This window comes from Dermacentor albipictus, chromosome 1 (assembly GCF_038994185.2).
Source record: "Dermacentor albipictus isolate Rhodes 1998 colony chromosome 1, USDA_Dalb.pri_finalv2, whole genome shotgun sequence".
Taxonomy (NCBI): Eukaryota; Metazoa; Arthropoda; class Arachnida; order Ixodida; family Ixodidae; genus Dermacentor; species Dermacentor albipictus.
Genome location: NC_091821.1, coordinates 302,876,725 through 302,895,882, shown reverse-complemented (window position 1 = coordinate 302,895,882; position 19,158 = coordinate 302,876,725). Strand labels below are relative to the sequence as shown.

The following is a 19,158-nucleotide window of genomic DNA, read 5'->3' as shown; positions in this document are numbered from 1 at the left end:
AATGTATCACGTACAAAAATTCTGGCAGAAAGTATTTCAGGATGACTGTCAACACTAATACAATTAGCATTGAAACAATGTTGGGATACACCATATCATTAGGGTCCTTCGTTATCTGCTTCTATATATTTTTTTAAGTTCAGGGGCTAAACATCAGGCGTTGTATTCATGACAAAAGTCAGGGAAAAACCTGTTTATTTTTTTGTCTGGCAGGCAAACTGGGGAGGAATCATGGGTTTTGTTGTCTGGCAGCCCGAAGTTAAAGATTTTTCGGGTAACTTTAACAAACAGTTAAAGGAAGCAATGGTCTCCTTTTGAACACATAGCACGTTCCATTTAAAGAAGCGAAATCACTCACACAAACATGTAATTTGAAAGAGAGCTGGCTGCAAATCATGTGACGAACTCGTCTCTACAAGTCCTTGTTGTCGGGCATTACTAATATGTTCAAAACAAACCACAATAACAGAAATAATAAATAGAGGTGGTGCTGGCGATCAATTCTTTATTTTCTTCTCTACACTTTTAACAAAGGAAAAAAGTACAAAAAGTTGTGCACATGGGCATAATTTGCAAGTGGTGCATGCTTTTCCTTATCTTGCACGGGTGCCCTTGTGGGCGTACATTGTCACATACATTGCGAACATTTCAGCGTCCATCCCAGACCTGTCAAGCCTTTCATCTTTGTCTGTAGTCGGCCTGTTTTTACTGGCTCCCAGCACACACTCTAGCTACAAAATTAATGGAATACCAACTAGACGGATCAGCTATCCTTCTTTAAACATAACTTAGTCGGGTAAACATTGTCCAAATGTCAAAGCTACCATTCTCAATACAGAGCAACATCAGCTCTGTTTGAATTCGCTTCCTAATGCATTACTGCTGTTTACATGCATACGACGTGCGGGAAGTGCCAGGCAATGTCCCATTATCATATTCAAATAAACATGGCTACTAAAAGAGCAACAAGCTTTGGCTAGCTCAGCACTCGCAGCTGCTGAATATATTATATTTTTACATATGTGCTGGTTGTTGTTTGAGCGTTAAGCGAGAATGAGACGTATATCATATTCAAATAATATTACTATTGTTATTATGATATGTCTTGACTACCTTCTCTCAAAAAGTGGGCAGCATACTTTAGCTTTGTGTACATCTGCATTTGTTATCCTTTACGAACTGGCAAACTTTGGGGAGAAATGGAGTTTAACCCAGTTTTTATAAATTTTGTTCGGGATGCGAAAATAAAAAATTGGCAAGTTTTACCTGGAACGAAGGACCCTGTGTATCATCGTATCATGCACCATGTATGAGGAGGCCTGTACTGCAGCCAGGCTTCCTTGTGGGCATGCCATGCCATCTAGCAGGGCCACTACGATGTTCATGTGTGACATGCATCGGAATATATGGCAGCGGTTTGATTCTGCCCAGCAGTGGCGTCGCTTTATAAGATTTTTTTATGTCATTGAAGAGCTAAAATTAAATTAAATTATGGGGTTTTACGTGCCAAAACCACTTTCTGATTATGAGGCACGCCATAGTGGAGGACTTGGGAAATTTCGACCACCTGGGGTTCTTTAACGTGCACCTAAATCTAGGGGTGTTTTCGCCCCCATTGAAATGCAGCCGCCATGGTGATTGAAGAGGTGCATGTACCTAGGGACCTAAATTTGCATTAAAGAAGTTTGCGAAGAGCAGTGGTGCATACCCATGCCAGCTTTAAAGAGGGTCACTGAAGAGTGTCACATGCCTAGTGGCTCAAGTTGGGTCCAACAGCTGCTCCCAAATGCGGTTCCCTCGGCACAGCACAGCCCGATGCTCTACCCATTAAACCACGGACTACCAGTGACCCAAGTTGACGTGAAAGAGGTTAGACGCAGACAGACAGCCAGGCAGACATGCTGCAAACCAGATGAAGTTCGCAAAGGATGCTAATCGCATTATAAATAAGAATGGGCGAGTCAGTATGGTTCCCTGTTTCACATATTAACAGTGAAGAGCACCCTTGCTAGAATTGTGCTTCTGTCAAAATGTTAGCTCTTTAATGACAGCAATGAGGGAACACCTGAGCAAGCTCCCTCTTTACAGCTACCTGCTTGCCCCCAAGATGCTCCAGAAGCACCTCCATCCTGATGGCATCTGGCAGCTGTCCAGTCAGGTATGCGCATGGTCCGTGTATTGTGCTAGCCCTGTTGCCAGAGAATTTGAGTGCTGGGTGCCTTCTATGCCCTACATGATGGAACACCCTTCATGCATGAATTAAGGCACTGACTAGCATGTTGACTAGCATGTTTTTCACTGGCTGCAGAACCGCACATGGTTCATGGCTTTGTGGTATGACGCAGGGGCTGATTCCTCACATATGACTTGTCGGTAACCGTGTGCAATAAGTGCATAACTAAATACTTCCATTTCTTTTTTCCTGCCTGAGCTATTGCTGCTGCTTACAGTTATATGAAAACAGCACTGAACAGGAGGTCTTGTAGCAGTTTGCATACATCATACACTCGCATGTCTTAGTTCCAGGCATATGTCCACCTTTCTTTTGGTAATAAGCATAATTCAAGCATTGCTACTTCAGGATTCTCTGATGCTATGAACACTTGCTATGAACACTGATGTCAAAATTTCTTCAGGTAAGTGTCTGTGATCTGTTTATTTTGAGCATTTCACATGAATGTACTTATCATGGATTGCTGGGTGAAATATCTGCCAAAATGTCAAAGGTGTTTACATAATAGGCATTTCCTTCAACATTCATACAATTTTTTGATCTGCCAAATGTAGTTCTCATATCATCATGACAGCAAATCACTCCTGACTCTATACCTACTGTATCTGGGAATAGGTTCCTCCCTTAGACATGCTTGTTCTTCCTATATTTCTGGTAGTGTGCGTGGGGATGAGCCAAGCTCATCTGCAAAACCCTTTGCCGCAAACTCCCATACTAGGTGCCCCTTCCCAAACACCTAAGCCCGTCGCACCAGAGCTACAGCACATAAGGAACAGTACAGTTCAAACGATGGAAACTTGCTGATTAACTGTGTAATGTAATGTACTCCTGTCAATGCAGAAAATAAATAAGAGACAACAAACTGGCAAAGAATCTTAGGTTTTGCTTGGTAGATTGAACATCCAGAAAATGTTACTGAAAATCCAAAACAGAAGCTGCACCTAGCATCCACTCCTGGCATTGAAAGAACATGCATGAAGTCAGGTGCTTTTCGTCTGCTAATACTGGAGTTGACATGCCGTCTGCTCTGATTGGCTACAATCCAGTCATTAAAGTGCAGCGCAAAACATCATAGCCTCTGCCCTGCACTACACTTGTCTCCACGAGCCAGCACGAAGTGTAGGTTAAAAAAGTCGACCTAGTACTGTAGAAGATGAAGGCATGCACATATCAGAGAAGTTGTTCTTGAGCAGATGGTGATGCTCGCTGTTGAGAGCCTGCCGTTGTCACAGTAAAATTAGTTCGGAGTGGAGCAATTGATGGCAATGTTTTTGTTCAGGAAGTGGAACACTGCTACTACCATGGCACCATCAAAGACTACCCCGGCGCTGTGGCTGCTTTTCGTACCTGTAGTGGAATCAGGTATGCTAAGTGACTCAAAAGCATTATTTAAATAAAAGCATTGTTGTCAGGGTTGGGCAACGCTGCTTCGAAATTGCATCATGACACAGATACAAGCTACTGAGGAATAAGTATTTGAAATACAGGTACAACATATGCACTAATGGAATAATTGTATATTGAATACAATGTTCATCATATAAATCTCAAGGTACTTCTATACATGTGTTAATTTCTCATTATAGCTCCACTGTGTAGGGACGCTGCAAGCTTACCATAGGCGGACAGGGTGTCTACCAACCGGGAAAACCGGGAATTCTCAGGGACTTTAATAGTCTGGATATAATCAATCAGAGAATCTGTGCTCCTATTAGGGAAAATGAGCAGTAATTTTTTTGAAAGGGAACGGAACTCGCGGTAATGCTGGCTCGAGTAACAGAGAGGAATCGTAACGAATCCTCTTTGATGCCATGTCGTCCGCTGAAGGAGTTGTCAGTGTACCGTCAACCATGCGTCAACGACCGACTTGCCGGACGCCCGATAATTTGGACGGCTTCGCGGCACCACCACGTACCCCATAGAGCTAGTCAATGTCTAAGAACGTCTGAAATTTCGGACGTGAGACCCCTTCGCCGTCCGATTTTCCGGACTTTCTGCCGTGACTGCAGGTCCGAAACGGCATTACGGAAAGCCACCACCACCGCCACCACTTTGATTACACTGCCGCCTCGAACCGGCGCTCGCACGCAGATCCGCTGGCAGCCGTAGCCACCACCGCGGCAACGCTAGGCCTAGCTGCTTCGATGTTCGCTATTAAGCTTCTTGCCATTCTATGACGTGTTTTTCATTGAAAGAATTGGCCGCTGTTAGCAATGACACCGACTTCGCCTTTGTGGTCCTCGCGTTTGGCCTCGAAACTCGGAAAGCACGGCGCGTTGCATAATGCCGGTTTCTGAAAGGCAGCTTCCTCTCAGTATAGAAATGTTACGTGGTGAAGCACACGCGAAAGTATTGCGGTGAAGCATAACAAGCGTGGGAAGGGGGCAATTGTCATGGTACACAGTATGTGTTCCTTAATTACACGCGCGTGAACCCGCCATCTTCTGTCACAGTGCGAGCACCGACATGCCTGATAAGTGTACTGGCATGCCTTCAGAGCCTTTTCGGATGTGCCTGTGGCGATTTGAGCCTTTAAGGGCAGTAAAAGACGCGCATTCATTTTTTCGAACTGTCCTATCTTTTGGATGTTTTCGCTGCCCCTAGGGAATCTGAAAAATCGTACGTTGTCTGTACCACTGACTAAGAGGATGCCTCAAATAGTCCGTGGGACGACGCAGCAGAAGGAGGACGAGAAAAGAAACGACTTATGCCTTGAGGAATGAACGGGAAAGGAAGCGTGCCGCCGCTTCTTTGAAGGAAGTTGAGCTCAAAAAACAAAGTGTTGGCTGACGCCGAAATGCAGGTGTTTCTCATCCAAACCAAAATAAACTCTTTAAAGCAGTGAAATGCAACACTGAGGCGTTGTGTACGGGCTTAGAGTATGTCAGGACAGTTGAGGTTGACCTACCAACTGTTGAGAGAGAATCTCACTGTGACAAAGTTCATGCCTCATACCAACAAGCTTGCTATCAATTGATAGAAATAGCTCATATTCGAAAGTATTTGCTTCTGCATGCAACTTCTTTTTATTCATATTTGAGAGGGTTCAACTCGATTTGCAATGAGTTTTACCATTTTTTTTCAAAGATATTTTATTTGCTGTGCATTTTACTAACTCCGCCATTCTGTTTTCTTTTTGAGTAAAATAAACACTGCTCCTTACTATTCAAACTGGATTAAGTCGTTTTTTATTTTGTAACATGCTTACTAGAGAGTGACAGCATCAGGCAACATGGTGTCAACCATGTCATAAAACGAAGTTCTCTGTCACTCAGAGATTTTTGCAAAGCACTCAGGGAAAACATAGAAAGCTCAGGGAATTTAGAAATGTCAACTTGGTAGACACCCTGGTCGGATTGCAAATTTTTCAACACCTGTAAACAAACCCCTTCCTTTCAAACTTTGCATATAGTAACACAAAATAAATTTTTATTGCATTTTAGCAAAGTACAATATTGCTGTTCTGTAACAATCTGCGGAACTTAATGGTAAGCATTACATTAACTACGTGGACAGCGGCAGAAGTGCTAAATCTGAAGTCCAAGATATATAAACACCATAATGGATGGGTATGATGGGCAGGAAGCGCGCTATAGAAATATATTGAATAGCAAAGCACGAAGTCAGGATGATATAGTTTCAAAAGGAGATCAGAGTATCTGATTCTGAGTATACATTGTTATATAATAGAAAAAAAAAGAAATGACATCTTTTCATTCATAGCATTTGAAAATTGTGCAGAAATTATTGGTCATGCCACAGAAACTATTGTTTTACTTATTTGCATTTGCTGTTATTGTTATACAAAAGCACAGGTGTAGCACTATTTTTGCTTTTTTGTATAGCGGAAATAGCACAGAAACCATTGTTAATGTGCCAGTCAAAGTATTCACCCAGGTGTAAATAAGGGCATAGTTACCCTGCGCATGGCTCTGGGTTTTAAAAATAGTGCTAGAGAAAAAAATGTGTGAACCTGTGGTGGAGAATAAAAAAACAAGGCTGGAGTAACATAGGTAATACACAGAACCTGTAGACAATAACTGGCCTTTGGGTTTCCTTTTACCCTTTCTCGCGCTGCGAGCTAATCGTGACAGCAGCCATGTCGTTCTAACACATGGTTTCCAGGTCATTTGAGAAAGCTGATCAAATTCAGTGCAGCTGCCAGTGCAGAATAATCTGGCAACAGATGCCTTTTTAGGCCACATAACTGCAAGCAGTGGTGACCTGCTGGGAGAAGTGTGACAGTGGCAGCCAAGTGACCACAACAAGCATACGTGCAATAAAATATTGCTCTCATGTTTAGTGCCTGCTCTTGCAGCTTCTGATTTCATTATAGCGTGTCTGTGCCATACACTTAATTACTCATATTTTGCAGCAAGATGCATAGCTGTTCCAAATAATGTTTCCTCACTGTTAAAAATGCAGTGTGAGAAACTGCGAACACGAAAAGCAATGCACTTCCCAATGCATGTTTAGCCTGTACTTCGAGAAACTGGGTCTATGCGCAAAGTTTCTAGCAAAACATTATGCTTTGAGTACTGGCTGACATCAATTCTGCAATGTAGAATGTGCCTCCAAAAAGAGAAGGTACTAAGTGAATTTGTAATAATTAATAATTAATATATTCACTTTAAGTTGTTCTCAAACATTGCTTACTGATCATATAATTTTCGTTTCCAATAAACAGTGATAATCATTGTTAGTCCTAGTTTACCCCTTCTATTTTTTGACAAATGAATACCCCACAGCATGCTATTTTCTAAAAAAAAAAAAAAAAGAGGTGAGCTGGTGCTTTCCATTTGTTAAAGTTGAAAAGCAAAGCCTCTAAGAGGTACTTTGTTGTACATTGTTTATATTTCTGGTTTGGTTACTAACGTATGTGTTGGTGTAACATTGTCTATTTTAATTGCCATCATTTGCTTTGCCAGCCTTCAGTGACTTTGGGCATCTTTGTGGATGTTGTGGTACTAGGTATATATCTTGTATCCTAAGATGCACAATATTTATGCTGATATAACGAAAATACAGATAAAAGATACAAAAGGAATATCTAAAAACAGTATTAAAATACATGTAATCATCAATACTACCCAGCCTGTTTTACTGCTTGCTAGAGTGTATTGGCATCCCATTAAAATGCTAGCTGCGGTACCACAATGTGGTGTGAGAAATGTGTGTACACTAAACACTTCCTTAATGAACACCTGCCACACATCATAGCATATCAGCATGGCGGATTCCAACAATTTCTGCATACTAGTATAGCAGGCAGTGAAGCGTAGGTGTAATCATTTCATGTAATCTTACTGTGTGTGTGTGATCGTACCTAAATGTCTGGGATGTGCTGCTTACGGCAACCCTAGAACTTGTGTCACGGGCCCTTCTTTTTTTTTTTCCTGTCTTAAATAATATTTTTATTCACTGCAGTATTGACACCAAGAAACAAGCTAAATAATTAGAGATTACAATTTCCCTGCCATCAATAATTAAGTTGCAGTATTTTTCACTCACTTTATGCCAAGCTTTTACAATTGCACCATTAAAGAAAACTGGTGTCACTTTAAAAAAAAGGTTGCATGCTTTATTGACCATTACATTCCCCCCCCCCCCACCCAAAAAGAAGAACATTGTTTCTCCTTCAAAAGCTCCGTAATGTAATGCCCATCTGAATTGCTTCTTAAACAGAAAGAAGAGGATATTGTAACATTGTTTGACGCAATGATGTGGGGCTCCCGCAAGGCGTCGGTATTGTCTAGGGGTATAACGAGAGGGTCATGCGATAAGGTCAACACGTCGCGGTTGTACTGCCTTGTTCGCTGCTGCAGTGCCTTTTTCATTGATATGGCTTCCGCGAGAAACTCTGCAATGGTCTTTGGTGGGTTGTGTATTAGGGCACTGAATAACTCTTGCTTGACACCGCGCATCAAGTTCCTGAGCTTCTTTTCTTCTGGCATGGACGAATCTGCTGGTCAGAAAGGTCGGCACATATCTTCGACAAACATTGCGACGCGTTTGTTCGGCCTCTGTACTCTCGCCTGAATGGCAGATTCAGTTCGCTCCTTGCGATCGAGCTAGGGTGGTTGCTTGGGCTAGTTGGTAATTCATGATCAAAAATAACGTACAGCGCGAAGGACAAGGACAGTGATAGACGACATACACAGCGCTGAATATGGACGAATATAGATGACATACAGCGCTGTGTATGTCGTCTATCGCTGTCCTTGTCCTTCGCGCTGTACGTTATTTTTGCGATCGAGGCTGGCGTATGGGCTGATTAGCTGCCATCGGAATTCGTCCCGTGTTGATAGGGCCGCCTCACGGTTCGCAGACCATGTCCGCGCATAGTCCTCAAGGGCAAAGTAGGCATTGCGTAGCTTGCACTGGAGTCCAGCTGTTGAATTCTGCGACATGCTCAAACTGATTGACCCAGGCCTCTACATCCTCAAAGGTGTCCCCATGGAAGGATGTGGGGATTCGCGGCTGGTTGAGGATGACCTTGGTTGGCGTGGTTGAGGAAGAAGACGGAACTGATGTACTCATCCTTCTGACTTGATTGGGTACAGGCTCGTGCTCAGGTGGCAGTCCTTGATGTCGACGGCTTGTCCGTACGTGAACAGGAGTCAGTTCGACCGGACTTCGTGCTGGGCTTGTAGACGGTGTTCGATCTGGGAGTGGTAGCATGTACCCCGTACCTCCACCAGAATATTTTGCCAAGTGAAAGCAGCAATGACACCTGAACGCTGGCCCGCCTACAATTGTGCTGACCATGAACATGAATACACCATTGCGCAGGCAAGAGACATGTTTTAAAGTTGTACCTTGCCCTCCCTACTCAAAGATAAGCCTAAACAATTCTGGAATATGATCACGGCAGCAAATCCAACACGATTCACAGACTGGATAGCAATGGTGATGCTGTTCATAGTGATGACTGTTGCAATGTGTTAAACAACGTTTTTGTTTGTCACTTCTCTGGTGAAACACCCCTTTCTATCCCTACAATCCCTGACAATAACTGTTTTCCAATAAGCATCATCTCTGTAGGCTCATTTAGGGTGTGCCACTTAATAGAAAATTTCAATATGTCTAGCCTTGCAGGTAACAATAATATTGTTGCGAGGCGGAGACAAGCATGAATGTTGTTTATGCAAAGCAAATGCTGAAGGCACCAGCTGACACAACTAGAACGAGGCGGCCTAAGCCCCCCAGCAACAACAACAACACTCCTTCGTCATTGTCTCTTGTCTGCACGTGCTGTTCAGCATCGTGACACTGCGCCACCGGGGTTTGAGCACCGACTCAGCGCAAGCAATTATGGCCCTGCAAAGGCACGCGTGTAGGCTTCAAACGGTAGACATGAACAGCATCAGTTTTTCGCTGTACGGATGATGGGCCTGGTTCTTCGGGAGCAATCTCGTACGTCACATCCGAAAGCTGTCGCAGGATTCGGTAGGGACCTGAATATTGCAACAGAAGTTTTTCCGACAGGCCCACACGACAAGATGGTGACTACAAGAGCACGAGGGAGCCAGGCAAATACTGCACGTCCCTATGGTGCGTATTGTAACGGGACTTCTGGGCAACCTGGGAATCAGTGAGGCGAGCGCGGGCAATCTGATGGGCCTGTGCCGTCATAGAAATTGCATCGACTTGTGGAAATACAGTGTCCAACGGCAAAATGAGATCACGGCCAAACAGTAGATAAAATGGCGTGTAACTTGCACTGTCATGGCGGGATGAATTGTATGCGAAGGTGATATATGGCAGAACAACGTCCCAGTCCTGATGGTCTGGAGAAATGTACATAGCTAGCATGTTGGTAAGCATTCTGTTCAGTCGCTCTGTGAGACTGTTAGTCTGTGGAGGGTAAGCAGTGGCTATTTGATGCTCAGTAGAGCATGGGCAGAGGATATCATCAATGACCTTTGACACAAAGTAACTTCCGTGATCCATGAGGAGCTGACGTGGAGTACCATGGTGCAGGGTGATGTTGTGTAGGAGGAAATCCGCGACATCAGTCACACTACTTGTAGGCATATCTCCTGTAATGGTGAAGCACGTGGAGTAATTGGTTACAACCTCAACCAATCTGTTGCCCTTAGTTGGTTGAGTCTCACACGAAAGAAAGGCTCAGTAGGAATATCGATGGGTTGTAAAAGCCCAGCTGAAGCCATGGGAGTGGGCTTCCGGCGTTGGCACAGGTTGCAAGCAGTCACATACTGGCGCACAGAGTGGTAGAGGGCAGCCCAAAAGAAACGGCACTGGACTCGGTCAAAGGTGCAACACCAAGATTCCCAGCAGTGGACGCGTTGTGGAGTTGTTGAAGCACGGTACATTGAAGGTGCCCCAGTACAGCCAGCAGTAGGTCAGCACCATCAGGGCGCAAGTTGCGTTTGTACAGGACTCCGTTGGAAATACAGAAGAGATGAAGGGAAGGATCAGGAGTTGGTGAGCTTAACCGATCTATGAGGGATCTTCTCAGCAACAGTGATCTGCAGTAGCCTGAGCGGAGGTCAATCACTGAAAAATATTTCGCCCCATGTAGACTGTCAAGTGCATCATCGATAGGAGGCAATGGATACACGTCCTTCTTGGCGATCTTGTTCAGATAGTGATAATCAACACAAAATCTCCAGGTGTTGCCTTTTTCTTGACCAGGACAACTGGTGAGGCCTATGGGCTAGCAGAAGGCTTGATGGTGTTTTTCTTCAGCATCTTCACGACTTCGCTTTGAAGGATGCTGCAGTAGACATGCGGTAGAGGCATCAATAGATGGTACTTGCATTGCCTGTGTCAATCCAATGAGTGACTGCGGCTGTCTGACCTAGCGGGCAGTCATCGAAATAAAAAATATAGCTGTAACTAAACAGAATGCACCTAAGGTCCTCAGTTTGAGCTGGAGAGAAGTCGCTAGCGATCATTTTATCGACGTCGTGGTAGGGTGATGAAGCCGAGAGGCATGAGGACCTTTCCGAGTCTTTTGTGAAGGGCGGCATTCATTACAGATATCTGCGCACTGGTGTCAATGAGGGACTTGACAGCGACTCCATCCACTTTAATGTCTAATATACTTCCAAGGGTAGGCAATGTGATCAGAGGATTTGCAGGCCAGTTCGTTGATGCAGGCCAGTTCGTTGACGCAGCGTCACTTCCAGGAGCTGCACCGACTAGTTTTCCTGTGGCACGAACATGGGGGAAGAGGAGCGGCGGGCCTGCGGCAAACGAGACCAGCGACTTAGGGGTGATAGTGACTGGCTGATTCGGAAAGTTGGAGGTACGTTGTTGGTATTCGTAGATGAATGCACAGAGAAACGGGGAGCACCTTGATCTGAACAGTCGGACAGGAAGCTCCACCTAGGGGGCATGACCAATGATGGCGGCAATGACAAGCGATATGTCCAACACGCATGCAACTGAAACAAATCAGCCTATCGTCTGGTGTTCTCCGGTCCGCCGTGTTATGACGGCAATTTGGAACTGCGGGAAATGGGGAAGCATCATTTGGGCGGGACCGATCCTGACTGACAGCGGCATCACGAATGGGGCAGAGAGATGGGAGGCCTAAATCTCTTGTCTGACAACGGCCTGTATAAGCGAGACAGAAGATGCATTGTCTGGGAAATGCTGATGAGGAATGGTGGGAGACATGGCTTCAAGCTTTTGACAAATTAACCCCGTTAAATTTTCTTGTACAGACAGAGGAGGTCCGCGTGGCTGTTCCTCACACAAAGACGTCAAAGCTGTATTTGGTAGCCTGTTGAACTGTTGCGTAATGCGGCGACTCTTTATCAGTTCGAAATTGTAGCACTCTTTGATGATCACATCCACTGAGTCATATTTCTTGAAGATAAGCAGTTTAAGTGCATCATCTGCTATGTCCTTCAGGATGTTGCCAATCTTGTCGGTCCCGTTCATGTCTTTGTCAACTTTACGACAGAGCATGAGGACATGTTGAATATATGCCACGTAGGATTCTGTTGACATTTGAGCATGGGTTGATAGCTCCTTGTTTGTTGCCAGCCAAAGGGCTTTCCAAAGAAGTCTAAAAGCTTCTGCTTGCAGACGTCCCAACTCGTTATGTCATTTTCGTGGGTCATACCATGCTAGCGCTGTGTCTTGGAGGTAGACTATCACATTCGCTAGCACTAGCGTTGGGTCCCACCAATTATTTTCACTTACACGCTCATAGCAGGAAATCCAGTCTTCAACATCCGTAATATCGATGCCATTGAAGGTCCCTGGGCCTCGCGGCTGGGACAACACGCGGAGGTCAGAGTCTGCACCACCGGAGGTGGGCAGTCGGTCATTGTTGCGCTTTGGCTGTTGAACGTGGTGTCGGGGCTCATGCGGCGACTGCAGCAGAGCTCCGCATTGGCACCCCACATGTCCCCCAAGATGTTGCGAGGTGGAGACAAGCACTAATGTTGTTTATGCAAGGCAAATGCTGAAGGCACCAGCTGACATTAGAGCATGGCGGCCGAAGCGCCCCAGCAACAACAACACTTCTTTGTCATTGTCTCTTGTCTGCACGTCCTGTTCTGCATCGTGACAATATAAACTAAAATTTTCTGACAGATACAAAAGTTTATTGCGTCATTATACTTGCCAAACTCTTTTTGAAGTCTTTACTTCGTTAGATGATTGGAAGGCGGGTAAGGTAGTTCCACTGCACAAATCTGATAACACTCATTCTTCGTTCAACTACAGGCCAATATCTTTAACCAGTGCACTCTACAACTTCTCAAACACATTATTTATTCAAACCGGGTATCTTTCTTCTAATCAAATATGTCTTTTTCCCTTTGCCAGTTTGGTTTCAGGAAGTACTTTTCTTGTGACACCGTTACTCTCCTTTACTAACGATCTCTTCATAGCTTTTGACAAAAGCTTGATAACTGATTGCACCTTTTTAGATTTCATAGAGCCTTCGACATTCTGCCACACAACTTCCTCCTTCTAAAAATGAGCAAGCTCAATATTGATCCTAATATCCTAGTCTAAATTCAGTGCTTTCTGACAAACCGCTTACAATACATCCACATTAATGATTATGACCCCTCCGCTGTTTCTGTCACTTCAGGTGGGCTGCAGGGATTGGTTATGGGCCCGTTACTATCTCTTATTTATTTTAGTGACTTACCTGCCAGCTAACTCTATTATTAAGCTCTTTGCTAATGATTTCTTGCTTTATCATATATTTAATAACCCTCGTGATGCTTCTGTTTTGCAATCCAACATTGACATTATTTCCAGCTGGCGTGATAAGTGACTCTTTTCTCTCTTTGACTTTCTCTCGAGAAGTTTTTTCTTCTCTCTCACCTGTCATTCCATTATGTTTTGATCACATTCACTAATTAGCTTGGGAAGTTGCATTAGACTATTCAGATAAACTTATGTTTTTATTAATTGATTTGGTGCAACCCCTTAATGTTCTATCATGTTTTTCATTGCTTCTGCATGAACGCCAGTGGCATCATCCACATTCGCAACGAGACTTTTGTCATCCATCCATTCTATGGAGGAGACCTCTCGGTGAGTGGCCTGATGATGCGCACCTCCCTCCCATCCCAGCTGCTTTTCACTGACTGTGGTGCATACCATGCAGCGGGTCCACCCCCACGTCATCTACAAGTACTTCAATGTCAACAAAAACCCTTACATCTGCGGTAAGCATTTTCACTCATTAGATTATGACCTGTCACAATTGTAGAAGCAGTTTTTCGAGTATTCCAGAAATGACACAAACCTTAGCAGCATTTAATGCACTTCCACCTAGGAGCAACATTAAAGTTGGCAGCTTTGAGACAATGAGGTAACTCCTATCTAGATGAGAGGGGCATGGATATACCCATGCAAGCCATGTATGTCCCGATGTAGGCATTCCTTAGAGTGGAACAGTGCTAAGAACAGAACCAACAGGGATATGACCAGTGGTGTGCCAACTATTTCTAAAGTGGGGGTGGCAAACCGCAAAACGGTCTGACCTCTTTCTCTCTCTCATAATATATATATACAGCAAATTACTATTGCAAAATGTCGCAGTTTCACCCGAGAGGCAAGGCATTGATTGCATAGCAAATTGCAAATTACTAGACAGCCATAATAAGTAAGGACAGTAATTTTATTGGCCGTATGAACTTGTAAACACTCACTTAGTAAACTAAATTACCAAGCATGGTGACAGGGCGCACAGGCAAACATGCACACATCGCACTCAATGACTGCAGACACTTGCTGTCAAGACGCTAGCGTGAGGAAGTGTGGCAACAGCAGTGAGCGAGGTGACCTTTGTGCTGTCCATCTCTTCAATGCAAACTGAGCGATGAGAACACAGCACACACAAAGTTATGAGCCATCGGCCCACCTAGACTGTGCCCCAAATGCTGGTCGCTTTCAAGACAAAGCCCACGCGAACGCGTGCAGCCGCCCCATACGCAGTTGCTACCGAAGTACAACGCACCCCTTACCTCCCGTTTCACCGGTTCTTTGCATGCGACGGAAGATGGCGTGCTTCCTCCCCGAAAAATTATTTGAATTTGCATTTATTTCTTGCAAGTACATAAAATCTCAAGAAGATGCAGGACTAAAAGACAATGAGTGCCTCAGAGAGGCCCCGGATCCCACCCAGTAGCAGCAGTACAGCACACATAAAATATGGACATTTGCAACAAACAGATTTTCAGATTCAGATTCAGATTCAGATTTATTGGTTAAAAAAAAAAAGAAGTAATTACATGACAAATATACAGACGAGGGTCCCTAAGTGAAAGAACTGTAGCGGGAGCCTCGGTTAATATTTAATAATTAAACAAGGAATTGTACTTGGTGTTTAAATGTAAAGCATAAATTTATTGCTAGTTTAGATAACAGTATTGTCAAGGTTATACATAACGAAGTACTATCAATATAAATTACTTGCAATATTCACACCAGAAAAAGCAGATGTGTGCTACCTTGAAGAATTACTGCCCGACTTCCTGCAAAGCTGTTTCTTTTGAACAGCCACAATAAAAGTTTGAGTTTCTTGTAATTACATCGCATACATTAAATGTTGCCCGTCTATATATATATATATATATGTGTGTGTGTGTGTGTGTGCGTGTGCGTGCGTGTGTGTGCGTGTGTGTGCTTGCCTGCGTGTAATGCTTTGGAGCTCTTCTGGTTGGAAATTATTAAAAAGCCAGTAAGTCATCAACACATATGTTACATAACCATGGCATTTAGCATGGTTAAGAGACTTAGAACGGCTAGTTCGTTGCTGGCTTGATGATTTACCATGGTGTCCTTCCTCTCTCCCTGCCCCCACTCGACTCAATTCCCGCTAAATTTCACATCGGTTGAGTTCACAGTTCCTCAAGGCAATGGCATAAATTATTTGTTTGCCATACACACTCATAATGTTCCAGATTGCCTGCATGCATAATTTACTGCAAATTTCATTAGTCCCCTGTCTTTGAAGTTTACCTACATATTGCTGATAACGCTGCCTTCATTTTCGCCAAATATAAGCAAAATTCCTTGTTTAGTTCAACAAGGTCAGCGCTCAAACCAAGGTGGAATGTGTTATGATGCCTGGAAGTAGGGAAAGAAAAACGATGGCTTAGTAATTATTTGCAACGATTCTAAGAGGTCCAGGAACGTAAAAATGTTTCATATATTGCAGTTACCATACCGTGCCCCCCATCCATTTTTCACAATATATAAATCTGTTGTACCCAACACTATGTGGGGAGATTAGGTAGCATACCTGGTAGCGGCCATATCACACGCTCTAACACTTGAATAAGAATTTTTTACGAAAGCTGTGTTTGATCCAACCACATTTATCTTTGCACAGAGAGTTTCCATAGCAGTGTGTTCAATGGGACTGATTGGTTCATCTTTAGAATAAAAAACAGGAACAGCGCAACACAGGATGAGCGAGTAAGCAGGACAGAGCGCCCTGTCCTGTTTACTCGCTCGTCCTGTGTTGCGCTGTTTCTGTTTTTATTCTAAAGGGTTTCCATAGCATACCACCAATTTTGGCTAAATTTTATATTTGTGGTTTTTATAGTTTTGCCAGAGCAGCGGGCTCAACTCTTCCTGGCTCGTTGCACACGCTCATAACACCCTAGATTGCTTGCATATGTAATTTATTGCGATAGCCCCATTTCCTTATCTATATTGAGCCTCACCTGCACGTCACCAAGCATAACGAAGTGGCCTTCTTTTGTTTAGTGAGGACACCAGATGAAACTAATGTATCACGCAGGAAAAGAAAGAAGATGAAGGTTCAATAGTTATTTGTATCGGCTCTAAATGAGCAGAAATGTTAAAACTATGAGACACAATGCACCTAAAATGCTGGCTCTTCCTTCAAAGTATAGATATCTGAAATGCAGAGTTTGCTTGAGACATTGGGAAACCTAGCAGCAGCATGATACTTTCGAACACTTGCTCACAACTTTTTAACCTTGTAGTTGATCAACACTCATTTACCGTCGCAAATAATGTTGGCATATTGTTCCCCTTATGTTCGCAAAATTTCACCTCAGTTGTGGTTGTAATTATGCATCGCAGCTTTCTAAGTTTTACAGCTTTTGTAAAACAGACTAATAATGCTATGGACCACTTGCATACATATTCTGCCAGAAACTGCGCATTTAGCCCACCCATTTGGAACATTGCCTACACGTTGGCCATACCATGCCCCTCATTTTCCCGAGATACAAACAAGATGCCTTGTTTAGCTCACTGAGGACACTGGAGAAACAAACTATGAATCTCGTAAAATACATGAAAAAATGAGGGCTTATAGTAATTATCTGCAACACCTGCATTTAAAGCAGGAAAGTGAAAGTTTCGCAATGCATTGCGCTTAAAATTATCTATATTTTCATGGGAATTCAACCGTCTTTCGTCCTATTGTTTTAGGAGTCTGGGAAACATTTCTATTAGTGGTGGTCCAAAACCCTGGAATGCTTCAATGAGCTACCTTCTACAAAGGCTGCAATGAACCTACACAGAACAAACGTATCTCGTTGGTGTATCAGAACATTGCTTTGTACTTCGACTACACTGTGCCCTGCATATTTTACTGAGGATACCAGGGGAGAAAGCTAAATGAGATGTATAACACATGCCAAGGTAGGTAAGAAGCAGGCTGGAGACAAGGCAGTGGGGGAATATGGCATAGGCACTAGGAATAGCAAGGGAGAGTTATTAGTAGAGTTTGCGGAACAGAATACTATGAGGATAATGAATACCTTCTTCCGCAAGCGGGATAGCCGAAAGTGGACGTGGAGGAGCCCGAACGGCGAGACTAGAAGTGAAATAGACTTCATACTCTGCATTAACCGTGGCATCATACAAGATGTGGACGTGCTCGGCAAGGTGCACTGCAGTGACCACAGGATGGTAAGAAATCGAATTAGCCTAGACCTGAGGAGGGAACGGAAGAAACTGGTACATAAGAAGCCGATTAATGAGTTAGCGGTAAGAGGGAAAATAGAGGAATTCCAGATCAAGCTACAGAACAGGTATTCGGCTTTAACTCAGGAAGAGGACCGTAGTGTTGAAACAATGAACGACAGTCTTGTGGGCATCATTAAGGAGTGTGCAATGGAAGTCGGTGGTAACTCCGTTAGGCAGGATACCAGCAAACTATCGCAGGAGACGAAAGATCTGATCAAGAAACGCCAATGTATGAAAGCATCTAACCCTACAGCTAGAATAGAACTGGCAGAACTTTTGAAGTTAATCAACAAGCGTAAGACAGCTGACATAAGGAAGTATAATATGGATACAATTGAACATGCTCTCAGGAACGGAGGAAGCCTAAAAGCAGTGAAGAAAAAACTAGGAATTGGCAAGAATCAGATGTATGCGTTAAGAGACAAAGCCGGCAATGTCATTACTAATATGGATGAGATAGTTCAAGTGGCTGAGGAGTTCTATAGAGATTTATACAGTACCAGTGGCACCCACGACGATAATGGAAGAGAGAATAGTCTAGAGGTATTCGAAATCCCAAAGGTAATGCCGGAAGAAGTAAAGAACTCCTTGTGAGATATGCAAAGGGGGAAGACAGCTGGGGAGGATCAGGTAACAGCAGATTTGTTGAGGGATGGTGGAAAGATTGTTCTAGAGAAACTGGCCACCCTGTATACGCTATGCCTCATGACCTCGAGCATACCGGAATCTTGGAAGAACGCTAACATAATCGTAATCCATAAGAAAGGGGACGCCAAAGACTTGAAAAATTATAGACCGATCAGCTTACTGTCCGTTGCCTACAAACTATTTACTAAGGTAATCGCAAATAGAATCAGGAACACTTTAGACTTCTGTCAAGCAAAGGACCAGGCAGGATTCCGTAAAGGCTACTCAACAATAGATCATATTCACACTATCAATCAGGTGATAGAGAAATGTGCGGAATATAACCAACCCTTAAATATAGCTTTCATTGATTACGAGAAAGCGTTTGATTCTGTCGAAACCTCAGCAGTCATGGAGGCATTACGGAATCAGGGTGTAGACGAGCCGTATGTAAAAATACTGAAAGATATCTATAGCGACTCCACAGCCACCGTAGTCCTCCATAAAGCAAGCAACAAAATCCCAATAAAGAAAGGCGTCAGGCAGGGAGATACGATATCTCCAATGCTATTCACAGCGTGTTTACAGGAGGTATTCAGAGACCTGGATTGGGAAGAATTGGGGATAAAAGTTAATGGAGAATACCTTAGTTAGGAGAATACTTGCGATTCGCTGATGATATTGCCTTGCTTAGTAACTCAGGGGACCAATTGCAATGCATGCTCAATGACCTGGAGAGGCAAAGCAGAAGAGTGGGTCTAAAAATTAATCTGCAGAAAACTAAAGTAATGCTTAGCAGTCTCGGAAGAGAACAGCAATTTACAATAGGCAGCGAGGCACTGGAA

The 19,158-nt window shown here is 43.7% G+C and overlaps 1 protein-coding gene across 6 annotated transcripts in view; it reads left to right on the top strand.

Annotated features, from left to right (window-relative positions):
• mmd (disintegrin and metalloproteinase domain-containing protein mind-meld) overlaps nt 1–19,158 on the top strand; it is a 336,846-nt gene that overhangs the window by 130,851 nt on the left and 186,837 nt on the right. For all 6 annotated transcript variants that reach the window (XM_065455165.2, XM_065455163.2, XM_065455162.2 and 3 more), the window contains 4 exons: nt 2,089–2,158; nt 3,513–3,595; nt 13,702–13,765; nt 13,839–13,899. In XM_065455165.2, coding sequence (XP_065311237.1) covers nt 2,089–2,158; nt 3,513–3,595; nt 13,702–13,765; nt 13,839–13,899 — 278 coding nt within the window. The remainder of the gene's footprint in view (nt 1–2,088; nt 2,159–3,512; nt 3,596–13,701; nt 13,766–13,838; nt 13,900–19,158) is intronic.